The 18,026-nt window shown below is 36.6% G+C and overlaps 1 protein-coding gene across 7 annotated transcripts in view; it reads left to right on the forward strand.

The window, feature by feature from the left end:
* Nucleotides 1–18,026, forward strand: part of PICALM (phosphatidylinositol binding clathrin assembly protein) — a 68,425-nt gene that overhangs the window by 24,705 nt on the left and 25,694 nt on the right. For all 7 annotated transcript variants that reach the window (XM_026034943.1, XM_026034937.1, XM_026034938.1 and 4 more), the window contains exons 2-11: nt 2,937–3,079; nt 7,511–7,586; nt 8,782–8,884; nt 10,259–10,352; nt 10,842–10,953; nt 12,051–12,157; nt 13,313–13,354; nt 14,077–14,162; nt 15,449–15,572; nt 15,931–16,067. In XM_026034943.1, the coding sequence (XP_025890728.1) occupies nt 2,937–3,079; nt 7,511–7,586; nt 8,782–8,884; nt 10,259–10,352; nt 10,842–10,953; nt 12,051–12,157; nt 13,313–13,354; nt 14,077–14,162; nt 15,449–15,572; nt 15,931–16,067 (1,024 nt within the window). The remainder of the gene's footprint in view (nt 1–2,936; nt 3,080–7,510; nt 7,587–8,781; nt 8,885–10,258; nt 10,353–10,841; nt 10,954–12,050; nt 12,158–13,312; nt 13,355–14,076; nt 14,163–15,448; nt 15,573–15,930; nt 16,068–18,026) is intronic.

The raw sequence follows: 18,026 nt of genomic DNA on the forward strand, positions 1-18,026 counted from the left end.
ATTGGAAGTCACCCTTATCACCCCCCAAGCCACCCTCTTCTCCTCATTCAAACCATTACAGATGAACATGTTTTTGGCCTTGTCTGGTTAGGTACAAATATGCCTGGGTGGGGATAGCACAAGCTCTGGGCTTCACTTCTGCTGCCTGATCACTTCCAGTATGAAAATATATTTAGTTAGTTTTAAATCTGTTTTAATTTCTTATGCTGCAGCATGTTTGGTGCTTCTCATCCTGTTGCTGTGGCCCTCCAAGAAATGTCTGGTTTTCTACCTAGCAGGTAGATAAAGGTTGCATTGAAATCCCTCACCCTGAACATTCACCCTCTTCTTGTACAGTCTTAGCTCTAGACCCTCATCATCCTGATACTCTTCCTTTGAACTCTCTCTAGTTTCCCCTGTGAACATGACTGTTCGTTGCTGCCCAAGCTGCTCTTATTTGGCTGCCACATTTTAGACAATTTGAGCCTAAAATTCTTGACAGGAACCGCTGCTTTCTTTGAAGGACTAACAGATTTGGTATCTTTCTCTCCTGTGTCTGGTGCTACGGTAGTTGCAGAGCTTGGTTTTAGGCTTGAAGGTGGTTTGTACTTTCTTGGAGGCTACTTTTTGGCTGTCAGGCTTTGAGGGGCTTSATGCATATGGTCAAGTGTGAGGAAGAATATCTTCTTATTTTAGAGCATTGGTGGAAGGAATTAATCAGCYCTCTTCCTCCTCCCTACGGCAGGAAAATCAGAGGTGAAACCTAGCCCTGGAAGTGGTTGCACTTTCACCAATGCTCCTACCCCTACCAATTTTCTTAACTTAAAGGGATTCCCTCTAGTGCCTTGCCTTTAGATAGTGGTAGTTATACAGCTGCCTGTGCTATTGCTATTACACACCCAGGAACTAACAGCCTTGAGAGCTTGTTGCTTTGGGCACTTACATTTGAAAACACGGAGCTTGTGTTTTGATAGGCAAGTATGAGACATGTTGTGTGACATGTGGGACGTGGAGGCAATTAGATGTTTGTTCCTCTTAACATCTCATCTGTAATGAAGTTCTTTCGTAGTGATGATGGTATCGGTGACTCTTTTCCTGGTCTGTATTTACAAGCTCATTTCCTTCACTGAAGGCCAGACTTACTGAGTGCCTCAGCTCTTGCCTMTGGTCTCTACCCCTTGTCCCCTCTTTCTCCACCCTTTGTCTGCTCCCTTTCTCCCCACAGCACAAAGGTATCAATATTTATTGCACATGAAGAGGCATCAGTTGTGTAAGGGATGATATTTCACTGAGTTAGTCTCTTATCTTTTCCACACTGCAATAGGTAGATTTTAAAGTCACGTGCTTCAGAAAATAAGTTGTCTATTGTGAAGTATCAACTAGAATAAATGTAATTTTGAAATTATGCTTAAGTGGATTGTTTCATGATATGTATCTCTTTGTGTGTCCCCCCTACCCCGCCTCCAATGTTGCGTGGAAATTCTCAGTTTCTAATACATGTTGCAACACTGAAGCTGGAATGTGAGAATTGACATCCTGTGATATATACCCTTATTTAATATTCATTTCTGTCACATAGCCTTGAGCAAAACTGTTATTGCTTAAGTGGGAAGACCTGAACATCAAGAAGTTGTATGATTACATTTTAGTGATTGAGCTCAGCATGTCTCTTGCTGAGTAATATCCTACCATTGTCTTAACAACCAGAAAGCATCACCCAATAATAGATAAACGTGACTTAAAAATGAGATCATAAATGCCTGTAGTCATCGCTGTTTTCCTTGTAGATCAAGGAATGTCTAATCTTTTCATCTCGTTACATTTTAAATGTGGAAGTCATTTCCTGCTCCCTTCCTTTAGCGATTAAACTTGTAAATACCATCCTTTTCGGTTCTGTCCACATTAGTGTTGAGTTTATGGTGGCCATGCATTACTGTGCTGTGGCTGAAGGAAAGAGTCCTGGCTGTCTTGGAATCCTTCATCAAGAATGGCTGTTTATTCAAATCTTGATTTTCATTGAGCTATGGCTTTTGGTAGAGTTATCAGCTTGAGTTAAAATTACTGTTTTGTTTTTGGAGTGAGTGTAATAGTAAAATGACGTCAGAAYTTACAGTTTTTCAAGTTCAAGCTTCATATTAAATGAAAGCAACTTGTATCATATCACTTTTTAGATATTAGTACCTGCTTCTACTGCACTTGTCCCTGTAGCATCATGTATTTCTTCTGTCGACACTTGAAAATAAGATACTAGACAGGATGTCTTATGAGCTTACTTCTCCATCACTGTTGTGATGATAGTGAATCCAGTGGGAAGGTAGAAATGATCTGGAGAACATAGATTGTTTGTTTGTTTGTTTGTTTGTTTGTTTGTTTGTTTGTTTTTACACCAACTGCCTGAAGATTCTTCTTGAAAAGAGATCTCATCTGTCAGAAGCCCAGATTGAAAAAAAATTGGATGGTTTTGTCATAGCTTGTTTATTTATTTTTTATTACTTGGAACCAATGGCTAGAAGGATGTACTGGTTCACTAGAACACCAGACAGTTGGATTTTTTTTTCAGTTATAATTAATTCTGGTCACAGTCCTCCAACAAGACTTCATAAGATTTTAGCAGATATGAGAATTCTCTAAGCATTTAATTCTCGTGGCATCTGAAAGCTGGAAGTCAGAGTTAGTCAAAGATAGTGCAAATCATTAGGGTACTTTTGTTCCAGGACCTTCTAAGGCAACTGCAAAAACAATTAGAAATTGGAATCCTGGCAGCAAAGAGAATGGAATTTGTATTATGAGGTTCTAGTAGATCAGCTCCGCCATGCTTTTCAGTAAGTCCTTCCTTTTAATAGAAAACTCTCCCAAATCTGGTAGAAAATATCAATTTATAAAATAAGTGTACTGTTTTTTTTTAATATATGTATGCCACAGATATTCACAATTACATTTTTTTCCTTCTATTGCAGATTTAATCCAGTGCACAAATGAAATGAATGTGAACATCCCACAACTGGCAGACAGTTTGTTTGAAAGAACTACCAACAGTAGCTGGGTAGTGGTCTTCAAATCTCTCATCACAACCCATCATCTAATGGTGTATGGAAATGAGGTAATACAAAAATTGTATACCTGAAAAGCTACAGCACTTAACTCTTGTTAAAAGTGTCAGGGAARCACTTCTACTAATTATCTGTGTAAGAAAATCCGTGTTTTTGCCTTAGCTTTTGCTTAGCTCTACATCTGAATAGGTTTTATTATATATTTGCTTAGTTTGTTCCCGCTCTAAAGTCCATAATGGTCAAATGAAAACTAGTTGCTGTTCTGAGTGTGGAATTGTGTGCTTGGAGGTACCCTCTTCTGTAGTATGTGATTTTATTTTGACGGAAAAAAATGCCAAGAACTTAACTTGAATGGGATTCTGAAACCTGAAGTGAAAGATACATTTTAGGTTTTTTCTCTAGCTAATCTTGACTGAATGTTTCCTCCCAAATAGCTCAACTTGTAGCTGATTTTCTTTCTTCCTCCCACGCTGAAGTTTTGCAGTGAAGGGAAGTCTGTCTCAGAGCTTACACTCTAAAAACAGCTTCAATGTAACAATAAATACTCTAGAATAATTAAAAATATCTTTTTTAAAAGAAGTAAGCTTATGTTCTGTTCCACAACTTGAATTCCTATGGCGCCTTATTTTTTGAAATGTTTAAGCCGTGCATAGTGAGTGGGATTTTCTTCCTTTTAAAAAGCCTATGCTTTTCTGCCTTTCTTAGCAAGTGTCTACAAACATTCCTTTTTCTTGAAAACAATCTAAAACAAGTAACAGGAATTTTGAAATTAATCTCATTATTACTCATAAGTGGAAATATTTTGATCTATCTTTATACTCATTTAGCTTATTTTTCTTTTTTTGAATGGATGAAAACTTGGTAACTATCCATAGCAGATACTTGACATAAAGAATGACTAAGAAAAACACTGTTCTGCATGCGAGTCTTCAAGAGAATTCTCTTAACAGAGAATGTACTAGGTGCTGTAGAATCAGCAAAAGTGCTGTTATTTGCAAGAAGTTGCCTTTCTTTTCTTACTTAGATGTTTTAGATGTTGAGGACCAAGTATGTGCAATATCTGCCTTTAACCTAAAATGATCTTTGTTCACTCTGTAAAGAGTAAAATTCTTCAACCCCTCTTACTCATTTGGATGAGGAAACAGAACCCAACTTACCTTACTTGCCTACCTTACGCTTGGCAGTCAGTACAAACCTTGTGTATCTACAAGATGTCATGGAGCAGACTGTACCACAGAACTGTGTTGTTAACATCAGATGAAAAATGAAATGAAGCTCCTCGGTTTCAGATGAGCAATTTCTTATTTTCCCTTAGAAAAGGGTTTTTTTTCCCCAAGGTTCAAGCGGTACGTGTTCTTTTCCTTCAATGTCTGTTTTAAAAACCTAAATTTTATTCTTGATGATTCCAGGTAGTCTAACGCTGGGAGTGTTTCTCACCTGTATAAAGATACGATCACTCACTTCAGCAGAGTTGGTTATTTTAAGAGTTGATAGTTAGTCTTGCTCCTTGCAGACTTGCAAAGCGACTTTGTTCTTCACCTTGAAACAAAACTGGTCCTGTTGTAATCTCTCGTATAGAAGACACTTGATACAGACTTTTGTTCTTTATACTTTTTTGAAAAGTAGCTGTCACTTAATAGAAAAACCTGGTTTTATGAACTGATTGAAACTTAGATGTTATCCAAAGACAGGTTTTTGTTTTTATTTCCAGTGGACTTTGGCAAAATGGGTGTTTAGTTTTGAAAAGTACTTAAATTGGAGCTCTGACTCTCAGAATGAAACCAGATTTTGAAATCTGAGCTCTACAAAATGTAACCAATTTTTTTGGACACTTGCTCACATCTAAGAAGCTCTCTTTAAAAACAAGGCTGTTTTGTTCAAGATACTATTTCAAAGAGGTAATCCTTACTATAGATAAGAAAACAAACTCCTTTTAAAATGGAATACAGACCATACTTCTGCATAATAGTAAAGAGCTGCTTTAAAATCCTAACAAATGTATGTGAAAAACTGAGTTTAAGTTCAGAACTACAGACTTATTCCCAAGAGACTTAACCTACATGTACCAAAGGTGTTTTTGTGAAAAACTTCAGATTAAAAGGAAAGGGAATATTTTTCAACAAATAAGACTAAAWTTGAGAGTTGCATAGGTTCAGTTGCACCATTTTAGTTGTCACATGCTCTGGAGAGCTTACAGGTTTAAAACTACCTAGCAATTTAACTTTCAGAGTAGTGCATTCTTCTAATCCTTAAAAATCAGTGTTTCTTGCACTTTCTGTTTCTTTTTCATGAAACATATCTTTTTTGGAAATAGAAGCCTTTTCCATATGACTAGAAATCCTCTGATTGAACTACTGTTTAACCATAGGGGCCCTGCTAAACTATGAATGCTTATTTAAAAAGAAAAAAATGAAACAGTGGATCTCCAATGCTGATGATGAAATAAAACAACAGTTACTGGCTTATATACCTGAAAATAGTTCCTGTCTGCCCGGCGGGAATTTTGCTCTTGGATGATTGAATAGGGGTAGTTTTAGAAAATTACAATGAGGACAAAAATTCTTTTCGGTTTGCATTCAGTTCAGAGTTGTCACAGATCATGTATTGTGGCAATTGTAATGGATCTCTTCTTGGAAGCTAAATAAGCCACGAGAGGGCAGACTTCTCGTTTTGACATTAAGTACGATCATCAGTTTCAGTGACGTTTTCTGAAAGACAGTCTGTACACCTTGCTTTGTAGAGTCTTACCCATTTTAAACTATATCAGTATGTTTTATAATAATTGAAAGTATTTCACAGGGTCCCTGCCTGAAACAGTTTCCACTTCAGGAGTTAAACTGCCAAAGACATCTTGTTTGCCAGATCTGTTTACAGCAGCAAGGGGATACCATTGCTGCTCAAAATGATTTTTTTGTAACTGGAAATAGCATTTGAACAGTTAACATGAAAATCATTGAATGCTTGCAAAAATCTAGAAAAGTTTGAAGGAATTCACAGATTCTCTTTAGCTTTTGCTTAATTTATAGCTGAGCACTGTGTTCCTTTATCTTCCTTCTCTCTTTCTTTTATTTATTTGGACTATATACTCTCTTTCTTTTATTTATTTGGACTACATATTTATACTAATGTAAGTAATTTAATGGAACATCTTAACACTGATCATAACTTTTCAAAATGTGTCACATGGATGGTTGTTATTTTTGTAGCAGCTCTCTCTATACAATGGTTCATATAACAAAAATATTTTTCATGCTAACTTTAGATGTGCTGCTAGTGGCTTGAAGTGCTTTTTTTACTAGGTAAAAATTACATCATTGCATCAGTCATTCTGAGTTCAGAATAAATTAAGGCTTGTATTATGAGACAAGTTTATGTGTTGTTATTTAAAAGGAAACTTTTCCGGGCAATCATGATGTTCCAGACCTGAAACATCTGTCCTGTGAGGAAAGGCTGAGAGAGCTGGGCCTGTTCAGCCTGAAGAAGAGAAGGCTGAGGAGGGACCTGATCAGTGTGTATAAATACCTCAAGGGAGGCAGWGTGGAGGATGGGGCCGGCCTCTTTTTAGTGGTGGCCACCAATAGGCCACCAGTAGAGGGAATGGCCACAAACTGAAGCATCAAAACTTCCACAAGAACTTAAGGAAAAATTTCTTGACAGTGAGGGTGASAGAGCCCTGGAACAGGCTGCCCAGAGAGGTTGTGGGGTCTCCTTCTCTGGAAATCTTCCAAACSCACCTGGTTGCAGCCCTGTGCCACATGCTCTAGGTGACTCTGCGTGTGCAGCGGGGTTGGACTAGATGATCTCTAAAGGTCCCTTCCAACCTTAAGGATTCTATGATTCTGTGAGCAAATTTCTGTCTTTAACGCTAAGCCTGAAGAGGTAAACTGGAAACTACACTGTTCATTGACCTGACCACTCAAGTCAAACTGAAATATGGCTGRATATTCTGAGATGAGTAAACTCTGTAACTCAGGAGAGACATACTAAGCATGTTACTTAATGCTCACTTTATAAGTGTGTGTCACCTTGTATTTCTAAAATTTCTGCTGTATATTAAAGCTAAGTATTCTTGGAATTATGCTCAGGTTAAATAACAAAGATCCCTGGCAAATTATACCAACTGTGGGTGCTTTAAGTGTTTATTGAAGGCGGGATGAATTGGGACATTTTGTTTTAAGAAATATATACATATATACACATACATATATACAATATATACATATACAATTTTGGAGGCATTTATTCTGCATTCATCAAATAGATATGTAGTATTGACTTTTCAGATTTTTACACTAAACTAACTAGCTTAACATTCAGATTTAACTGAGGTTTTATAATAGTTTCCAGATTTGAAAGGAGTCTTTATATGGAAGTTACATTTCACAAGCTGGATAACGAGAGTTTCAAGTACTGTTGTATCAATTCCAATCTACAAGTAGTATATGAAAAAGATTTCATCTTTTTATTTTCCTTTCGTGTAGCGTTTTATCCAGTATCTGGCGTCCAGAAACACATTGTTTAATTTGAGCAATTTCCTAGACAAAAGTGGATTGCAAGGTAAGGTGTCCTTTCTTCATTCAAAATCAGTTATATACTGGGAATGATAAATAGAACTTATTAACTATGATGGTCCTTATCACTTAAGAAGCATTTGTTCTGTGTGTGCTTTACTGAGTTGTATTTCTTTATTTACAATGCTGTTATGGAATGACAGAAATTGTCTGCTGGAGGAATTTGTTGCCTCTTAGAAAAGGCCTGCTAGAAATGCTTCCAAGTTCTTAGTTGCACAGATATGACTTATACCTGTTATTTCTGGTATGGCTTGTTTGCTTGGAGAGGTATATTTTGATCAGCAAGTTAACTTTCAGAAAGCAGCACACAAACATTTTAAATTATCTCAGTGAGACAAGAACTGTTGTTGACAAAACTTCTTTCAAAATTGTCCACAGACCATTCTGCCTATCTTTGAGACTATTTCTACAGGTAAATACATTTCTCTTAGGTTAAGATTTTTCAACTTAAATATCCTTCCAAATTGTTACTCAACAGTGAAGTGCAATTCTGATCATACACATTGTTGTCGTCTCTGAAGCTTTCTATTGTTTTCTACTTCCCTTCTTGTGTCACTAGTCCTGTTTTTTGCTACAACTGTAATAAAATACATACAGTGAGTGCGATAGGTTATGAACACATCTTCATTGTCTTGAAGTATTCCTTTAAAAGTATGTCCTTAAACATGYTCCTTGTAAGATAAAAGACCTGAATAGAAGTTTGTGGCCTGTATGCATATATAATATTTTTGATAACTATCAGGCTGTTGTCACCATCTTAATGTAGTCAAATTTCCATCAGGTCTTCATATTTTCTTCAGTGTTACTTTTCTTTGGCACATGAGAGTATGTGTTTTGGAGCTCATTCAAAATGCTTCAGGCATTAAATTTCTTTTGTAATAATTTCCATCCCAACAATCCTAATGTAAAAAAACTTGCCTTTTTTTTTTTTTTTTTTCTTTTGGAAGCAGTTTCCTTAAAGTGAATTCCTACATAACTTATTCAGATCCTCTAGGTATTTGCTATATTGTAGCTTTGGCACGGTGAATGCAATGACATTGTTCTCAACATAGATAAGTCATTAAAGAAAAAAGAGAAAAATATATTCAAACTGTTGCACTTTAACAGCTTGGTCTTTATTTAGAATAAGGTTTTCTCTGTCTGAATGATGAGATTTTGAAACACTTTCTTTTTTTTTTCAGGGTATGACATGTCAACATTTATCAGGCGGTATAGTAGGTACCTGAATGAAAAGGCAGTTTCCTATAGACAGGTGGCTTTTGACTTCACAAAAGTAAAAAGAGGGTAAGAGCTGCATTTGTTTTACTTATCTTGAATTTGGTCCTAGTCTTTGAAATGAGCCCTCATAAGAGAAGGTGGTCATTTGAGATCAGGTAGGTATTATGTGGGAAGTAATGTAGTGCAGATCACCAGTAACTGAATAGCTCACCTGGTAGAGGGGATGATGGAATTAGTGGTAGAGTTAATGAGATGTGCTAGTCATGGCTGAAGATCTTTTGTTCTTTGTGCATTACATTTGTCCATCTCCAGTGCTCTTTAAAGTTAAACTGTAGTTGCAGTGCTGATGAAAATTTAACTCTCCTCCACAAGGGAATCTCAACTTAAAACTGTTTTATGAGTTAACCACAGTAATGACATGCAGAACCATGTTTTGCATTAATGTTGCTGAAGCATTTGAAGTTGGCTTGAGAGAACCTCCAAATCCCTTCTGACTCCTTGCTGATACTCCCTTTTGTCTTCTACTTCAGTGGTAGAGTAGAAGAGGAACAACTGGGCTCATTCCACTACTACTTCCTTTAGAGATGGATAGAGTTTTAACAACACMCCCCCAAAAAACCTTATTTTTTTCTACATATAGGGGGTGTGTGCAGTTAGGGGGCTATGGGCACATTTGAGAGAGCCACAGCTGTTACAGGTAGATGTTGGAGTCTGCTGAAGTGAGTTATCCCACCCAGCATGTGCCTGTGAGCAGGCAAGATTAGCTGTTTTGCGGAGGACAGTCTGCCCTTCCTGATAATAGATTTTTGATTTAGATTCTTCCCAGATCATAGCATTTCTGTGGATATTTTAATACTTCTCCCTTCTCCCCCTACCTCCCAAAATACAGAACCAATAACATTATTGRGCTGTTCATGCACCAATACTGGGAGTCTGCAGTTAAAATGAAGTGTTATGTCTATAAGCTGCTTGAAAAAGTTTTGACATATATGTTTACTTCTTACTACTTTTGATTTAAAAGAAAATAAACTTATTGCATGACTGTCGAGTTAAGTGATGAGAACAGTATAGGCTAGAACAGCATAGGTTCACTTCAAAAATGACCTTCTGAGCCTTTCCGAACGGGGCTTTGGGCCTTGTTAGTGATTTTATCCATATGTTTAAGGTCTTTTTGTCACCTCACTTTTTTACATTTCACTTCTTTTTTTTTCCTCTCAAAGGTGGTAATACTTTAGAATGATGTTTTAGTCAAATGTTCTTGTATACTACAATTATATTGTATCAGCCACGCAGTCTTTTTTAAGCCTCAAAAGGCCTGTTTCCTGGGGCCATGGTTTAAGTGTTTTCCCTGATGAACTGTTTTATTTTCCACATTCTGTTTCTCATTAATAATTTCCTTCGAAATCCAGTTAAGGAATTTTCTTTTGTTTTGTACAATAGGGCTGATGGAGTGATGAGAACAATGAGCACAGAAAAGCTCCTAAAAACAGTACCAATTATACAAAATCAAATGGATGCACTTCTTGATTTCAACGTAAGTTTAACAGTGGATTCACCAAGCATACTGTCGGTTCCATATAAATGTGAACAAGCTTGGGAAATGAAATGTTTAAGCATCTTCAAAACTTTCTTCCATTTTCATCCATTTGTGGCCATATTACCTAGTTAATTTAAAGAGCATAATGCTTTTTTGTGGATATAACTCAAACATCTAAAAAAATATGATGCTTACTAGAGAGAGCATTCCGTGTTCTGAGTGTTTTCAATCATTTACAATGTATGAGAATTAGWCTAGTTTGTTGATTTATTTCTGTCCTACTGTCTTTTAGTTATGCTAATTGATGTTAGCTTTGGGTAAYGTTGGTTAATACTCTGCTGAGAGATCCTCTGGTGGTTTGCTATGCTACTACTTTCTACTAATAGTCAGAGATGACTGGAAAACTTGTATCTGGGATAAAATTCTGGTGGGAGTTGCTGGATGAGGGATCCAGTGGTTGAATTAACCCATTTCTAATCTTCCTAGGTCAATAGCAATGAACTTACAAATGGTGTAATTAATGCTGCCTTCATGCTCCTCTTCAAAGATGCCATTAGACTGTTTGCAGCTTATAACGAAGGGATCATTAACCTGTTGGGTAAATATATCTGCTTTCTGCAATGCTGAAGTTTGGTGTGGGCTGGGTAGGGTATCAGTAAAAGCCACAAGCATCTACCCTTTTTTTCAAGAAATTGAACGTACTAAATTTTAAAATATCAATTTTATTGTATTTTCCAAGGCAGAGTTTTTTTTTGTACAATTGCACTTTATACAGGGATAAAAATATTCTATAAAGAAAGCTTATTCAAGATTTTGTTATTATTTTCTTGTACTGTTTTATTTATCCTGATAAAACCAATATTTAAGAAACATGTCTGTACTTTCTGAGTTGGAGTTCGATATGATCACTTATACAATTGCAGTTACAACATTTGCAAATGCTTGGCTAGTAAAAACTTACTGTAGTAAGGTTTAATATTTCTAAAATACATCTTATATATTGGGGAAAATCACAAATTCAGGCTTCAGGCWCTTTCCCTTGCCAACACTGGAGGCATAGGGAAATCTGCACCTGCAAATAATCAAACGGAGTTGAAAATGTCCTGTGGATTTGTTTGGTTTAGTTGTGTTCTGTGATTGGGCACAGCTCCCTGCTGCTGCTGTTACTCAGCGCTTCCAGCATGGGAAGTGAAATCCAGGATTAGTCAGTGAAGGGCACTCATGCTCCTAATCCCAAGCCGCTCTAGCTGTTTTGCCTCAGTAATAAAAACTCTTCTTTAGTTGCTTTGACTCCTGTTTTGAGCGGAGCTTTGTAATTTGTTTTGTATTCTGTTGGTCGTCTTGATAAGTAGACTATAACAGGAGCATCAGTTATCCAGATACCTTGCTTGAATAGCGTAGGCTTGTGGCCATTGCATCATAAACTTCTTATTTCCCCTCAAGAGAGTGAATTTGCATCTCTTCAGTCATCTTTCCCTGCTAGGGTGCTTAGAGATGAAGGTTTAACTATATGTAGCTCAGGATTGACCAAGTGGGATTTCCACATCTAACATGATAAAAATCTGAAAATGTTTTCTGCTTGTCGTCTTGTATATATATACATTTTCCATATACTTGGAAATAAACACAAGTAACAATGAAAGATGCTTATATTCTTCTTTAATGTGAATATATTTACTATTTTATTATTTATAGAAAAATACTTTGATATGAAAAAGAACCAGTGCAAAGAAGGCCTTGATATATATAAAAAGTTCCTCACTAGGATGACACGGATCTCGGAGTTCCTCAAAGTTGCAGAGGTAAATCTTAGTCAGCCCAACTTTGCCCTTCATCTGAAATAATTTAAAAAATGCTTATTTTCTGATAAAGCACATAAGTGTTCCCTTTCATTCCACCAAGGATCATTTTTACSAGTCTCAACCCTGGTGATTGATTCACTTGGGGATTGTGTGGAAAACAAAATACAAAATACTCACTAGTTTTTCTTACGCTAAAGAAGGGCATATGAATAAAAAAATATTATTTCCCTTGTTACGTAATTTGAGCATTCTTTGAAAAAGGATCTTACCATAAACAGAAAAGTAACTGATGGTTTTATTTTTCTRTGGTTCTTTCTAGTCCAGTTGGAAATTCCTCCTCCTGCCATGTTGAGTTTTAGAGGAAATGGCAGCTTAACAAATAAGAAACTTGGGACAAGGAACTGAGTACAYTGTAGCATTTAGTTTTGAGGCTGTACCCTGGATAGCTCCCGTAGATATGTTTGTGCACAGATTTGATAGCATAGACATCACTTTGCAAAATATTTTTAAATATATCTGACTTCTTGCATATTTGTTTCTGAAGCGCTGTTGAAATAATGTCCGTGTTGTGTAATTTCTCAGGTGAAACGTGCCTCTATTTATTTTCCTGTTCAGTTACTCATGACTTCATGCAAAATGTTAAGTTAATAAAGCTTGACTCACTTTCTCTCCTTTGCGTGGGTAGAGTTGATTTTTTTATTGTAAAAATGTACATTCGCACTGCACAACACTTTGTGTTCGATATGTCCTTTAGGAAATAACAGTCACTGTTGAGTAAAGCTGCTTCAAAAAGCTTTCAAGATGCTTTGTATTAGCAAATAGTTGCTGCGTTAGTAGTTCTGATACCTTGTCCTGTAAATTGTGTGACAAAATTCTCTAGATTCACAGTTGTGAAGCACTTGATGCTTTCTGTTCCTAAGGCATTTAGCCTGTTACCTGTTAAAATACCTCAATACCAAGCCTACTTCAAACATTTATACTTCTAACAGAAGGATTTCTTACTCCCAACAATTCTAAGAGTTCAAATTGTGGAGATATAAACTGTGTACACAAAGGCTTTTGCTTTTGCATGATTTCATCTTGGTGTTTGCTTGCTGAGCATCTCTGCCTTGAAGAAATGCAAGCAGTTTCTAAAGTTCATTTGTTTTGTTACAGCAAGTTGGAATCGACAGAGGAGACATACCAGATCTTTCCCAGGTAGGTAAACCCATTATGCATTTGTCAGTACATGTCCCTTTGGGGATTGCATAATCAGAAAAACTTGGCGTTGTGGCCTACACCTCAGCACTCTGGCATATATTGTCACCAAGTCRTTTCAAAGCTTGTGTTTAAATCCAACCCCTGTCAGAGTCTGGCTTTCATATGCAGTCATCTTGTTGTAGGATCCTATAGATCATTTTTGTCATACTCTAATTGATTTGCAGTCAAGCTAATTTCTCTCGTGCTTGAAGACACAGTTTGTATGTGACTTCATGTAATGAAAATTCTATGTGTTGGTATGGAGCTACAATTTTTAGTCCATTTTTTCTTTTTGTTTTGACTGCCTGGCTATTTTGATCACTTCGGAAGGTCTCTGTGTGCAGAGCATGCATGTAGCATTGACTTTAAGCACAATTTCCTTCTTAATATCTCAGAAATACTGACTGCTTCCCATTGTCTGTTCTTTCCTAGCTGTTTCTGTTTAACATCTCTTGACATATTTCAGTTACTTACTCTGTGTCSTAATGGCTCATGATCAGGTAGTGATGCAACTACAGCACCTGATATTTCAGATAATTAAATATATACTGAATGCCAAAACATGTCAGTATTTTGAGCAGCAGTGCCACTTATCCTTAAGTTGCAGTGTGTTAAAGTGTCAGCTTTCTCTTAGATTCTACGTATCTGTGTCATTATGGTTTTTTGTTTTTTTTTTTCAGGCACCAAGTAGCCTCCTTGATGCTCTGGAACAACATTTAGCTTCTCTTGAAGGCAAGAAAATCAAAGATTCCACAGCGGCAAGCAGGTGTCTATGCTCTTGTTCTTTTATTGAGCATTTTTTGAATCAAATATTAAATCAGTTGTCTTGGGTTTCCCCCATAAACTCATGATTGTCTAGGTTTTGTGGCAGAGAATATTGTATTGCAATTGTATTGGCAATGCTGGAGTAGCCAGTTATTGTATCTCTTAATAAGTACTTAAGACAGCATTTTCTAGGACAACAGGATTAGAATCCAGATTTGCGAACACTTCCTTTAGAACAATAGCCAAACTTTTAAGATACAACCTTGAACTTTTGAAGACAAACTGGGGGTGTTTTCCCTTACTGCCTAGGGATCTTCATTTTATTGTAWTAATTAGGCTTATGTAAAGTAGACATCATGTATGAATGTCCTTAGATTCTGTTATCTCRACTCTAATTCCTTTTCCTCAGAAGGAAGAAAACGCTTCCAGAAATCCTTAAATTGAGAATTGATGTTTAAAGTAATGGTGGAATAAAGTAATAAAAGTATGTGATAAAAGGCACTTGCTGATTTTGAGCGCTTGATAAAATGAAGTGAGGTATAGAGAAATCCTGTAGGCAACTGACATTACTAAGTCCCTAAAAAAAAAAAAAAGCTTAAAAAAGATGCTTAAAGCTGGAGGGTAGAAGACKTGGAAAGTTAAATACCATTTCTTCATCACATGCTTAAACAATGAGGTAGTAGTATTTTTATGCTGTTGTGATAGTGMCAATTTCAGGACTTAGGAGCACTTGGTTACTTTTTGACTTATTTTTTTCTTCCTGTAAATTGTGTATTTTAGCTTGTTTGGAAAATAAGTTTTATTGTRTGTATCTTTTTGTACCACCTTACAGACTTCTAGTCTGGGATATGCTTATGTTAATAACCTATTAAACCTATTACATTAGCAGCACCATCAACAAAAACCTAGCTTTAATTAGAGATTCCTATGCATCTACAAATACTGTCTTGTTTTAAGTGATTTCATAGGTTAACAGGGAAAGAACAAAGCTTCAAATGTGAATTTTTGTTATGCAGTTTGGAGAGGAAACGTTTAAAGGGACGGGACCTGAAACCAAATAATATGAGAGAGGCGTTATTACATTTTTKGGAACTTTTATTTTGCATTTCATACAGTGTGCTGTTTAACGCTTTGCTCTGTGGGGCAAGATAAACTCTACAGCCAGTATTTTAAAGAGTTCAGAAGGAAACAGGGCAGGAGGGTGGATACAGGTAAATTTTTTCATTTATGTGTGTTCCTGTCACGTGTCACCTATTAACAGCCAGCTCTTCTTTCCAATTACTTCAGGGCTACCACCCTTTCCAATGCAGTCTCCTCTCTTGCAAGCACCGGCCTGTCCCTTACAAAAGTTGATGAAAGGGAAAAACAAGCTGCATTAGAGGAAGAGCAGGCTCGTTTAAAAGCTTTAAAGGTAGGCATTTTGGGGGTTTAATGGAAAATACTTTTCTAAGTTCTTACTGATTCTTCCAAAAATTCTCAGGGGAGCAGGGGAAGAGCCAGGATTATTTATATTGAACTCATATTGTTGGCAAATGCACTGGAAGTAGAATTCTCCATACATATATCATATAACTTGTAAACTGRTCTGTTAAATCAGTTTCTGAAAGATATATGGCATCATTGTCTCTTGTAAATTATCTTTTACATGCTAGTTGCACTTTACTGTGTGGCATAAGAGAAATTAACTCTTCTGCTTTGTTTTACTGCACTCCAGTGCCACATATACAAGTATTGCAGGGTTTCTTAGCCCAGCTTATTTTTCCCAACAGGAACAACGTCTAAAAGAACTTGCAAAGAAACCTCATACCTCGTTAACAACTGCAGCTTCTCCTGTGTCGACTGCCGCAGGGAGCATCATGACTACACCAGCCATTGATATTTTTTCTACCCCAAGCTCTTCAAACAGGTCTGTTTTTCAATACTGTTGCTTCATTCCGACATAGGCAGCAGCTGTCACTTCCTCTAAAGGTCTGCAGAGCTTACTGTGGTGTAGGTTGTTTGTGTGTAAAGTTGATTTAGAAGTGACTTTATTTTGCAAAGTTGTTGAGGGGGAGGAATATCCCATCGCAATAAATACCACASAAAATGTGTTTTCATCCTCCCTTTACAGTTCAGTTTCTGATAAGAACCAGCTATCCCTTGTAGCTGTTCTTAGTAACTTGTGAGCCATCAGTTGGAACAGAAAAACATATATGCCTTGTCTCCAAAGAACCTTTCAAGGTAACTTGGGAAAGTTACCAGTAAATGTTTATAAATGTTGYTTTTCGAAGCATTAGAAAGCTGAGCAGTAACAAATCTTGGTAGGTTACTTTTTAGAGATTTAAAAATTAAAAAAAAAAATTAAAAAAAAAAGGCTTGAAGCAAGGTTTGAAAGACTAGAGGCAAGTTTTGCAGTTTAACTTGCATCTGRCTTATCTATCTGCAAGGACTTGCAGACGTAGGACTAGAGCACTCCCCACTACYCTTGATCTTCGATTAGTCAGAACTGTTAATGTGAGTGTATGAGCTTCCTTCTCTAAAACACCAGTCAAATAATAATAATATTATGCTTTTATCAGCATAGAAGGAGGAAACGGCTTTCCAGAAGCATGTTTTGGTTTGGATTTCATCCTAAATCTAGTTAAGGAATGCATGCTTTTCCCCTTAGAGCTTATATGAGAATATAYTCACTTCCTTTTACTTTMTGCTGTTCTTCAAGTAATTTGCACTTTGGTAGCCTGCATTCTCTGTTAGAAAATGACTGTGGGAAGTTACTTGACACCAAGGTTGTAGGAAACAGATAATTTGCAGAAAATTGGTATCAGGAGTTGGAGAGTCTGCCAGTGTTAGCWGCTGAAAGACTTGGTTTAAAATACAAATAAATAGTGAGTTAATGTCACTTGCTAAAGACCCAAATACTTCAGCTGGTCAGATAATTGCACTGAACTTGTAACCTTGAGCTATGTGATCTTGCTCTGTTTGTGCTCCTTAAGAAATCTGAAGCACAAGGTTCAGATAAAGCAATATAAAGCCAGAAATGCTGCATTGTGGAAGCACTAGCAATAATTGAAAAGCTTTTTACTTGCAAATTAGACATCTTGATTTCCTTTTAATTTGAGGCACCAGAGTGTTTTCCGTATAAGGTTTTTCGAGTTCTGATAGCCTTCAGGAATCCTTTAGGATTTTTTATCTTCTCAAAAACACAAACACTATTTTGTTTTCATGTTTAAAACAGTTGTTGGCAGCATGGTTATTACGATGACACAAATGTCCTGCAGCAGAAGATCCTATGAACCTGAAATGGATTTGAATCACAAATTCAATTTTCTGCTATTGATGAACATGTCCTATCACAGCTTGAACATGAAAATAGCCATGTATCTTCACCTGAAAATAGCCATGGGTCTAGTATTCACATTAAGAGGTGCCCAGACATTGGTTGCAAAATATAACTTTAAACTCTGTTGGAATGGAATATTTAAGCCTGGTTGATACACGTGATAGGATCTSTAACAGACTATGAGTGATCTAGAGTATCCCTTGTAGAGTGGTTCTTCRCACCATTAGGCTTGTGATGCCATGTCATTTTGAAAGGTGCTTGGATGCTACAGTGAAGCAGCTTGTGTCCGTAATGATGATCAYGTAATAAACACACCAAAAAAGTCATTATTGACAGTGTCATTCTGAGTTATGTAGATGAACTTGAAAATCTCACATGTCACTGTTTCAAATGTCAACTGAATGTCCCTATCATATGCCTAGAGTTGTGTGGCAGATGCCTGTGCAAGTGCTGTTTTATTTAATGTGCTAATGAAAATCTGGGCAGGTGCCAGTACTCCATTTTTTCAAGGGGATTTTGAAGTATGAAGTTAATGTTTTATAAAGC

Source organism: Nothoprocta perdicaria, unplaced genomic scaffold (genome assembly GCF_003342845.1).
Source record: "Nothoprocta perdicaria isolate Ctin4 unplaced genomic scaffold, notPer1 scaffold_152, whole genome shotgun sequence".
Lineage (NCBI taxonomy): Eukaryota > Metazoa > Chordata > Aves > Tinamiformes > Tinamidae > Nothoprocta > Nothoprocta perdicaria.